The sequence below is a fragment of the Panicum virgatum genome, chromosome 3N (assembly GCF_016808335.1).
Source record: "Panicum virgatum strain AP13 chromosome 3N, P.virgatum_v5, whole genome shotgun sequence".
NCBI classification, from domain to species: Eukaryota; Viridiplantae; Streptophyta; class Magnoliopsida; order Poales; family Poaceae; genus Panicum; species Panicum virgatum.
The window spans coordinates 62,910,680-62,922,232 of NC_053147.1; the positions used below are offsets into that span (position 1 = coordinate 62,910,680).

The window sequence follows — 11,553 nt, forward strand, 5'->3', positions numbered from 1 at the left end:
CTTCCTCCGTCCACAAAATAAAGAAATTATGATATCTGTGCCGGTCAAACTAGTTCATATATTTTACTAAATTTGTGTTTATATCTCTAATAAATTTATTATAAAAATATAATCTATAACTAATCTAATGGCACTTATTTTGTATCATCAATGTTATTTCTTTTTTCTATAAATTTAGTCAATGTTCAAAATGTTTTACTCCTCGAAAAATGAAAATTGCATTCTTTTGTGGACGGAGGAAGTATTGTGCAAAACTTTGTCTCCATCAGAGATTTATGTAAAACTCACGAATTCTCGAATACAAGAAAAAAATCGAAATCACAATGGTAGGAAATTACCAATGCCGACTAAATAGAAATCCGACATGATGTGTGTTGTCTGTACTGTTTTTAAGTGAGTTTTGCACATTTGTGTTTTTCTAGTCGTACTATACTTTCCCAACAAACTAAGAGATGAAAAGTGGTGTATAAAAGAGTTTTGTTTCCTTTGTCATCATGCCTTGAAACTTAAGATTTCCAGCTTTTCTTTGTAGAAGCGGGCAAGCAAAATTGCTTGCTAGGTTAATCAATCTCATCTTGCTAATTGAGGCCCTAAAAGAGCTCGCTCCGCAACTTGAAACATGATCTAACAGAGCTAGATCGAGGACCTAGGTAACAAGAGAAGGTGTTTGACCCCATGGGAGGCAATATCCGAAGTGGGTTGTGTTCGTCCAGCAGGAGCCAACAAAAAGTCTTGACTACAAGAGTAAAGTATTTGCCTTGATCTCACTGTGCAAAAAGCAAAGTTTTAAATAGTCGGCTATAGCTTCCGCTATAGATGTCTATAGCTGTTAGGAAGAGCGGCCGCTATGGCATTTAGCCCGCTAAAGCCGGCTATAGCCCGCTAAATGCCGGTTATAGCCCGCTAAACGCCGTAACGGCAGCCCTGCCGCTAAACATCTTAGCTGGCGATTTAAAACATTAGCAAAAAGTATTTGCCTTGGCCTCACTGTGCAACCAGGTTGATACGAGGGATTGCAATGAAAGGATGAGAGGATGACTTGGGTAAACTGATAGGTAAAAATATGAAGACATAATTTCGCAAAAAAGGAAAAGAAAGATATACAATCGGAGCTTACTTACCCAATGTCGTGTGGGTGCGTTCATCTCCTGTAGTCTTTGTGGCCATTTTGCATAATATACTGGAAAAACATATGTTTTTGTTTTTGGATTTTGACTTTAGAAGTGAAAAGGCAAGCTAAAAAGCCTAAACACTGTTGGCTTGTTGATACAAAGGTGAACTGAGCAAACTCACTACAGCGCTGTCTTGGCAATGCAAGGCCAAACAATGAGACAGCACGATGCTATAGGACCAAAATGTGCCCTTGGTACTCTTCAAAAAAAAAAAAAGGTGCCCTTGGTAACCTATGGTTTTTATGAGTACATTGCAGGCTTGCAGCGTTGCACATACACATACTTTACACCTTCCCTGTTAATTGTTACCATACATTGTCGTGCATAGCAGAGCAGCACCAAGTAAAGAGCTTCTTCACTGAATCAACTGCTCACATTGGCCATCACATATTTGATAGTAATAACACCTCTAGATCAACCGAGTTGACGCCTCTTCTGCTCGATATTCAACCTGCACTCGTATGCGTCTCGCAGCGACACATCGATCCCATTTATCTGCTACTACCACTCTACCAGCTAGTGCAGAGGCTTCGCGCGCCGGATTCGAGCGCAGATGCGTTCAGCCGGACGAGCTCTGCAGCCTGGACACGAACGTGGACGCGGCCACGGCGGCGGCGCCGCCGACGACGCAGACGAGCGCGGCGACGGCCTGCAGCGCAACCTGCCACGCGTGCTCCTCGGGGACGAGGTACACCACCGCGGGGCCCGCGGCGAGCAGCGGCGCCGCGAGCGCCAGCAGCGCGCCGGGCGTGCCGGGGTCCGTAGCCGCCGACAGCGCGCCCAGCTCCTCCGCCTTGGACAGCAGGCCCAGCCGCTCCACCGCCGAGAGCGACAGCCCCGCGCGCTCCGCCGCCGACAGCAGCCCCGCGCGCTCTGCCTTGGTCAGCAGCCGCAGCCTCTCCACGTTCGTCAGCAGCTTCACCGGCGCCTTGCCGCTCACCGTCGCCGGCCGCGGCCCGGGCTCGCCCAGCGGGAACACCGTCGTGCCCTGCACGCGCTCACGCGCGGTTCCCATCATCTGACGCCTCGTTCTTGGAGTAAATTCGAGGAGGAGAGGCGCGCGCTTACCGATCTTCTCGTGCCGGAGACGGTCTTGGGCGTCGGCTTCGGACCCTTCTGGGTGGCCATGGAGGCGACCCTCAGACGGCGCCCTCTCCCGCCGCCGCCGTTTGGCCTAGTCGTGGTTGCTGCCACGCCGGTGAGGGACAGCGACGCCATGGCCACTGCGCGCGCGCTCTCCTCCTCGGCTCCTCTGCTGCCGCGCTGCCTGCCCAACCAACCCGTGGTTCAGAGCACACCGGCCTTGGCAATCTTCCTTGGTCGAGGCTCGCTGCCTGATCCGTCCCTGCACACGTGCCGGTTCTCCACTGGTCAAATATTCCACGTCAGGTACCCTGTTTAATAATGCAGACGAAATACATTATTAAAACATATCACTTGTTAATACATGCCCAACGAAAGCGACTTCGTGACCCAATGTATAAGGCGCTGGTCTACGGAACCAGAGATTCTGGGTTCGATTCGATCCGCAGCGGAGTCGCGTGTATTTTTGTTTTCATTTTTGCCCTTTCGTCTTGTTGTCGTATTGGTGCACTGAATAATTTTTATTTTTCCTTTTTGATAAGAGCACAGAATAAGATTTGGTTGGGAATGCTGGACGCTATTCAGTGGACACTCTACTTGTTTTGTGTATTTACTGTTTTGGTTGTGCAAAAACAAGTATAGTTAGTTGTTGGATGGTCCGTTTGTCACTTTGTCTTGCAGCCATTACAAAATTAATTGCTTGTGTTTAGTAGTCCGTAGTGTAATTAGGCCATAGAGATGAAGTCCGCAAGATCAAATTAACCAAATACATGTTCTCCATACCGTTTTTTGTTATTTGCTGTTTATCACGGTGTAGTTGATGTGCTCTGGAGGAGGTCATTGTTGGGATCAAACTGACGCAATCCGTGTGCTCTATCTGGGCCCTTGTTAACCTTTAGTTACTTGCTATCCCTTTAGGTACCTGGTCTGTAATGCAGGGAATGTCTTGCGGCCTTGCCTATTGTCGTTACTAGCCTAAGTTGTGCAGCGATGAGCCGCGCCATTGCCTATTGTCATGTATGTCTAGCTTAATATAAACTTGTGTAACGATGTGGTGCCATTTTTGCAGCTTCTTGAGCCTTGGGTTATAGATGTACCTAACTGCATATGTTTGTAGTTCTTTTTGCTCCCACCAATTCCGTAAATCAGTATTGAAACTTAACAGCCCACATTCAAATTAGTATGCTGATCAAAACAGTCACCAGAAGTCCCACGCAAAGGTGAGCACAATAATTTAAGTTCTATCTGGTCTTCCTCTCATGTGCAGGCTCCGGTGAAAAGCAATGTAGTTCAGAGTTGATGGTTAGCAAAAATCTCAGGGAAGTGAGAACATCAAATGTAGCATAAGGAAGTATATGCTCAATACAATGCTTATCAATAATAGGTCCGAGCAACCTCTCCAACACTCGAATTCACATCATGCGCGCGACACAGTGAGATCATAGTTGCTAACTAGAGTGATATAGTACCCCATTCATTTCAAATTGTTGGACGTTTTGACAAACTAGATGCATAGTTTCTGTTATGCACCTAGATGAATATATATCCAGATGCATAGCGAAAACTACGTATCTACATACCAAAAGGATCTACAATTTGAAGTGGAGTAACATTTAAGAACAGTAGCGAAATAGCAAATGGACATTGGTGGTGAATTTCAGTTAGAGTTTCCCGGCCCCGGCCCGAACGAGGGATGGATTACCACTACAGTACGTCTATAGATACATGCGCCGCAAAAGGCCTTTTGACTGGCCCGCACCAGCCACCACACCACCACACGTACGAAGCGAACCAGCACCCTGCAGGGGAGCATCTCGCCGCGCAGGTGTCAGGCTGTCAGGGCCTGCCTGCATGCCGTTTGTCTCCATCCAAACTGCCCGCGCGGCGGCGACCGGGCCAACCATACCCCAACCAACGCAACTCACGAGTAAGAGCATCTCCAGCAGTTTGCCATATTTTACTTAGTATATCTTGTGTTTTGCCAACTTCTAAAAAGATATACCAAGTAAAAAAAGAGTTTATCTCCAACAATTTGACATAATTCACTTGCCAAACCCAGATCTAACTTACATCAGGAACTCTGAGAGAGAAACAAAATTATATTTATGCCCTTCCACCTTTTGAAAATTTAAATCAGGAACCCTTCTCTGTTATTTATTTTTTTTTCACCCTCCCACCTGACTAGAAACCACGATGCCAACCGCGCGCCGCGCGCGTATATTTGCGCGCTGGAGGCTAGTTTTTCCCAAGTTGCCAAAAATTGCCAAGTCTTTTGTCAAATTGTTGGAGGAGTATTTTTAACGTTTTTGCTAAAAATCAAAGATGACAACTCGATTTGCCAAACTGCTGGAGATGCTCTAATGCACGCGGACATGACTTGTTTTGCCATCCCTGCGGGCTACTACTGTACTAGCCAACGAGGACAAATATTTGTGACGATCAAGTGTAGTTATTATTAGGGGGCGTTTAGTTCCCAAAAAAGTTTGCGCAGTACCTGTCATATCAAATTTTCAAACACATGCATGGAGATGAATCTAATGACACTAATTAATCCATAATTAGATATTAATTGTCAAATAACAACGAAATGTGCTATAGTACTCAAATCCAAACTTTTTCACCAACTAAACACCCCCTTAGTTTATAGAAATGACCATACACATGTAGATTCAAAAACTTAATACTAATATCGAAAAATACATGTTTCGTTTATAATATCTTTAATTAATGATAATAAAAGTAGCCACAAAAATTTGATATAGCTGGGTATAAATATAAGTCTCGTCGTCGAAAGTACCGTTAAATTTAAAGTATCCATGGGCGAGCAAAAATTTTAGGCCCAAAACTAAATTGTTTTTTTCTTGCATTGGTCGTTCGGCCCTACAACTAGCCATGCAGAATATGCCTAGGTCTAGCATGCATGCGCATGTCTTTTTTTCGTCCCTGAATGGTACTCCGGGCAAACTGGAAGATCCCATGCCCATCGTCCGTCCCATGTGTCGCAAACCGCCTCGCTCCCACACCTGGCTCCGACGTACGGTGCGCTAGCTTCTGGCTGCCACCCACCAGCAGGCAGCAGCAGTACGTCGTCGTCGCCACCAGCGTCAGCGAGCGAGTCTCCTAGCTAATGACTCCTATAATCAGCCCTTGAGCTTTAGGTAATCGCTAAGCCCTAAATTGAGGCGCTTAATTACCCTGAATTTCCATCAGAAACCCTAAACGACTCGCTGTCTCGCTGGACTAATGGGTGTCGTTACCGCCGGTCGATCTATACGCAAGTTTTAGCCAGCCGAAGAACAAAGTAATAATAAAGGCTTGCATTGTGGTTTCGTTCAACCTGTAGTGAGTAGTGACTGAGATTGCGTACGTACGTCCACAAAATTTTAAAAAAAAATTGACACAAAACCGCAGTAGTATACACGTATGTGGCCGTCGTGTGTAAGCATGCTGCATCATGTACGCGTGTGTATGTATGTGTGTGTACACACACGCTACGCTAGGTAAAATAATTAATAGGATATACTCCGTATATGTGCTAGCTAAAATTGTTGGAAAACGTGCACGATGAACACCGGCGGCTCCCAACGAACAATAAAGTTGCCGGCCGCAGGGAGCCTGCTGCCTGCCTGCCTGACCATGCGGGTGCCGTACTGCCGTGTGCTGGGCTTCGATGCGCTGCCTGCAGCATCTCCGCCTCACCAGACCCCACTAGTATGCGTTTCAACATATCCCCCGAGTTAATTCCCATCAAAATTTAAGTCAATCCTTTCAATGCCATCAAAATTTAGGTCATTCCCTTATTGCCATTGAAATTTTACTTCACCCTCCTCAATGTCATTTCCGTTAGATTTCGGAAACTGTGAAATCACTTTACAAATGCGCCAATGCCAATTTTTTTCTCCGTTTCTACCCCACCAACCCTATCCCTACATCCCAACGCCACCTCACTCCAAGGCCCGCCGGCACCCGGCGCGGCGCCCACCCTTCCCCCTACCTGCGCGCGCCGCCAGGAGGGCGTTGTGCGAGGGCGGACCGACGGCCCCGATGCTAAGAGGCCCCCGTGCGGCAGGGGGGCGCAGGAGGGCGACGCGCCCCCGCAGGGGGGCGCTAGGACGGCGCTACAGGAGGGCGACTCGCCCCCGCCGCCAGGAGGTCCCCCGCGCTCCTCGCCGCCGATTCGTGCGCCAGCACCACGCGGGGAAGGCACCCTTCGCGGGGGTCTTCTTGGACTCCAGCTCGTCCTTGGCCGGGCCGCCCTTGGCCATGGCGGCAACAAACTCGCAGGCTCGGCCTCGGAACGATTCAGTGAACCTCGCCGGGCACCGCTGCTAGCTTGCCTGCCCCTCCCCCCCTCCCGGGCTCTGGCCCATGGCCTCTGCCTGTGACGACGGCGCGCCGGGGAGCCGCGTTGCGTCGGGGGTCGAGGCCGTGCGCTTCGAGGGCGGGCGCAGGCCCTCGCGCGCGCGTCGGAGCGGGGGCCACGGGTGCTGGCCTGAGCGCCGTCGTCTCGCTCGTTGACCGCCGGAGCCGCCATTCCCCTGCGTGCAGCCCGCCCCAGCCAGCGTGCTGCCGCTAGCCGCGCAGGGCGACAGAACTCCGCAGGCCGCTGGAGCTGCTACTGACTGATGACACACTCGCCTGGATCACCGGAGCCGGTGCTCAACTCGCGTGGAGGCCGGCGGAGTCTCGCATGCGCATGCTGCCGAGGCCGCTGCTTGCCTTATTGCCGCGCTCGCACGGACCGCCGGCTTTGGGGCACTGCGGCTTCAGCCTTCGAACATCGCCGTGCGTGGGTCCATAGCCGCTGCTCTGTTCATCTTGCTCAGGAGCTGGGTGCTGTGCTCGATTTGTTAATGGAGTTCATTTTGTAGGGGCAGTATTGTCTTTTTATTTTGATTTAACGGTCTTTCTAACAGCAAAATGATGAAATGCCATTGGAGGGATGGGGTTAAAACTTTAATGGCAACGAAGGGATGGTCTAAATATTTATGGCATTCAAAGGATTGTCTTAAATTTTGATGGCATTGAAAGAATTAATTGTCTTAAATTTTGATGGCATTGAAAGAATTAACTCAATCCCCCCTCCCTGCATGCAGCGCAGCGGCAGGCAGGCTGTGGGGATCACCTTCTGATGGATTGGTGGCTCCTGAATCCTGAACAAGAGCTAGGCAAGGAATGCACGTACGCCGAAGATGCGCCGCGGCTGGGCCCACGAGATGCCAGCGACTCCGCGCACCTGGGCCCACGCGCCCGCGCGCGTCGTCGTGACTCGGGAGCCGGCAGGGCAGGCTGCTGGCGGAAAACCATTCGAGACCAATGAAAAAGGCTGCAGCAGGATGAAGGAGCGCGTGAGCCGAGAGGGACAGAGACTTTGTTTCCAGGGATTTCTTTTAGCCCCTATCATATAAAAAAAAAATTATAATTTATGAGTATTAAATAAAATCTATTCATAATTTTTTTTTGCATAGATGAGTGCTAATTAGCAAGACGAATCTAATGAGCCAAATTAATCCATAATTTGCTACAGTGATGCTACAATAACCATTCACTAATCATGGGTTAATATATCTCATTAGATTCGTCTCGCAGTTTAGCCCTAAGATTCTGCAGTTAGTTTTGTAATTAGACTTCATTTTGATACTTATAAATACCAAGATCCTCTTTAATGTGACATGGTTTAGAGTTTAGTCTCTGAATCCAAACAATCAGGGTTGCGTGCGGCCGCGCCCATCTGGTGCGAGGTAGGGAAGCATGGAAGCGAGCGACACTGCTTCCTCCGCTCCTCCGCAGTCATGGGAGTGGGAGTGTAACGTGCCAAACAACACTTCCAGAGCTAGAAGCAGCAACAAGTGAAGGCAAACCGTGTCAACTGCTGCTGCTCTCTTTTTCATTGCTGGGTCATGCTGCGCCAATACTGCTGCAGCCACTGTTCTCAATGGGAGTGTCATGAGCATTAAATTTGCTGACATGACATAAGAGAGAAAATATGGATGTTTGACAAACTAGATGCATAGATTTTGCTGTGTACCTATATAAAATACTATATCTAGATAAATTGAAAAAACTACGCATCTAGATACCAAAAAGATCTATAGTTTGAAATGTAGGCCCTGTTTAGTTTCCAAAAAATTTGTATTGTACTCGTCACATCGAATCTTCGGACACATGCATGGAGCATTAAATGTAGTTGAAAAATAACTAATTACACAGTCTAACTGATTAGCACAAGCTGAATCTTTTAAGCCTAATTAGTCCATAATTGAACATTATTTGTCAAGTAACAACGAAATGTGTTACAATACTAAAATCCAAACTTTTTCACCACTAAACACACTCGTAGTAACATTTATAATGGACATTGTTTGTGAAATTCAGGCCGTGTTTAGTTCCATAAAGGTGTAAACACAAAAAAATTTTGCGTAAGAATTTTCCCAATTTGAAGTACTAAATGAAGTCTATTTACAAAATTTTTTGCACAGATGGGTTGTAAATCGCGAGACGAATCTAATGATGCTAATTAATCCATGATTAATTAATAATTAACGGATGGTTACTGTAGCATCCATGTTGCAAATCATGGATTAAGTAGGCTCATTAGATTTATCTCGTGATTTACAGCCCATCCATGCAAAAAAGTTTTGTAAATAGACTTCATTTAGTACTTCAAATTAGCAATATTCCTTTTCACTTTAATGCGTTTACGGTTTTTTTGCGTTTACTGGGTGAGAACTAAACAGGCCCTCATTAAAAGTTTCCCGGCCCGGTACATGCGCCGCAAAAGGCCACCCCCCACTTGTACTTGGCGCGAACCAGACCCCTGCATGAGAGCATCTCGCGCGCAGGCGTCTAGCTGTCAGGGCCTGTATGCCGTACTGCCCGGCCTCCATCCAAACTGCCCTGCCCGGGCCCACCATACCACAACCAACGCAACTCACGAGTCCCTCCCTTGTGTCAATCTACTGGACTAGTGCTCCAGATGTAGCGGGCTACTAGCCAAGGAGGACAAATATTTGTGACGATCAAGTGTAATTGACATTAAGAAATGGCCATACACTTAGAATGAGTAGTCGATTTATCTTAATAAAAAACTTAGTACGAACATCTTTAACTAGTAATAATAAAATTAGACACAAACATTTGATTCTAGGGGCTGTGTTTAGATCCGTAAAATAATGATAAAAAGGGTCACATCGAACACTGTAGTATTTTTCGTTTGTTTGTGGTAATTATTGTCCTACCATGACCTAACTAGACTCAAAAGATTAATCTCGTTGTGTACATCAAAACTATGCAATTAGTTTTTTTATTTAACTATATTTAATATTCCATACATGAGGTAAAAGATTTGATGTGATAGATGAATAGTAAAATTTGGATACAGAAATTTTGCAACTAAACACAGTCTAGAGTCGTTAGCTAGCTAGGAGACTCGCTCGCTGGTGGTGACGACGAGACGTCGAGACCTACTCCTAGCCTACTGTCGGAGGCAGGTGTGAGAGCGAGGCGGTTTGCGACAGGGATATGATGGGACCTTCCAGTTTGCCCCGACCCCGAGTACCATGCATTGGACGGAAAAAGACACGAGCATGCATGCTAGATCTAGGCATTCTGCATGCCGAGTCGTAGGGGACGACCAAAAAAACAATTTAGTTTTGGGCCTAAAATTACATTTGTGCTCGCCATGGGTACTTTTTTAAACACGAGAATTGTATACTTATATTTATACTTGAGCCGTAGGTAATCGCTAAGGCTAGTCTCAATGGGAGTTTTATAACATTAAATATCATCAATTTTGCTAACATAGAAAGGGGAGAGAATGATAGAGTTTTATGGAATGTGAGGAGAGTTTCATCACTATGAAACTCATCTGGCACAGTTACCTAGTTTTCAATCTAGGTAACTGTGCCCATGGAACTTCCACTGAGACTGGCCTAAACCGTACATGATGGCGCTTACTAATTACCATGAATTTCCATAAATAAAAAACCTAAACAAATCGCTAGATTAATTAAAGTCGTTACCGCCGGTACGGTTGATGTATATGCAAGTTTTAGCCAGCCGAAGAACATAGTAAAGCTTGCGTGGTTTCGTTCAACCTATACTCCTATAGTGACTGAGATAGATTACGTACGTATCGTACATCCACAAAATAAAAAAAATGACACAAAAACCGCAATACTACCAGGCGCCAGCGCCCAGGCACCTGGCCCCGCGCGCCCGCGCGCGTCGTCCTGAGCCGGAAGAACCAAAAAGCTGCTGCAGCAGCAGGCCGCAGAGGTTGTTGTTGCGGGGGTTTAAAGGAGGAGAGGGAGGGGGAGAGAAGACGAGGGGGAAGGAGGCGTGTTGCCTGGCCGCGCTGATCTGCTGCGGAGAGGGAGAGCAGCGGCGCGCGCGTTCCTCCTCCCCGACCTCGACGTTTCCGCAGGCACCGGTCCGCCCCAAGGGTTCGTTCCCCGCTCGACGACCACCGGGGCGACCTCGCCCCGTACCCGCGGTACTACTCCGCCCGCACGAGCTCCCGCCTTCTCGGCCCGACGACAACCGGCGCGGCCTCGCCGTCGTCCCCGACCCGCCGAGCACCGCGGCACGTCCTCCTCCACCGACAGCCGCCGGCCCGTGCTCGTGCTCGCTTCGTGCGGCGGCCGCGCTCGCGCTTCGGTACCTCCCCACCATACCGGGCACCGGCCGGCGCGTCCTCCACTTCGACGACCTCGCCGTCCCCGCAAGGGACCGGTCCGCCCGCACGTGCTCCGATCCGTCCACCTCCCGGCTCCCCCCGACCACCGGCGCGTCCTCCTCTTCAACAACCTCGCCGTCCCCGCAGGGCACCGCTTCGCCCGCAAGTACGCGCGCTCGTACCCTCCGGGCCCCGACCACCGGCGTGGCCCGCTTCTTCTCCTCTGCGGGCTCGCCGACTCGCCGTCCACGGAGACGGAGTGCTCGGCGGCCGCCCGTCCCGACCACCGGCGTGGCCAGCGTCTTCTCCTCCGCGGACTCGCCGTAGGGCACCACTCCCACCGTGCCCTCGCCGCCCGTCCCCGACCACCGGCGTGGCCCGCGTACGTCTTCTCCGCGGCCGCCCCGGGCCGACCACTGCACCGGCGCGCCCGCGCCTCTTCTTCTCGGCTTCGCGGTCCCCTCCGGTGTACATCCTCCCGGTACCGCCCAGCGACCACTGGTGCTGCGCCTGCGCGCGTGACGTCCTCGACTTGCCGCCCCCGCTTCGCACGAGGTATGTAACATCTCTCTCTTCCTCTTCATGTCGGATGGCTTTGCTTGGAACCAATAGAAAAACAGG

General features: G+C 49.1%; 1 protein-coding gene across 1 annotated transcript; it reads right to left on the reverse strand.

Annotated features, from left to right (window-relative positions):
* Nucleotides 1-1,260: 1,260 nt before the first annotated feature.
* On the reverse strand, nucleotides 1,261-2,465 carry LOC120666558. Its single transcript, XM_039946425.1, has 2 exons — nucleotides 2,241-2,465; nucleotides 1,261-2,160 (listed from the first exon to the last, which is right to left on the reverse strand). Exons 1-2 carry the CDS (start codon nucleotides 2,388-2,390, stop codon nucleotides 1,732-1,734), a joined length of 579 nt encoding a protein of 192 aa, XP_039802359.1. The 5' UTR covers nucleotides 2,391-2,465; the 3' UTR covers nucleotides 1,261-1,731.
* Between the last annotated feature and the right edge of the window lie 9,088 nt (nucleotides 2,466-11,553).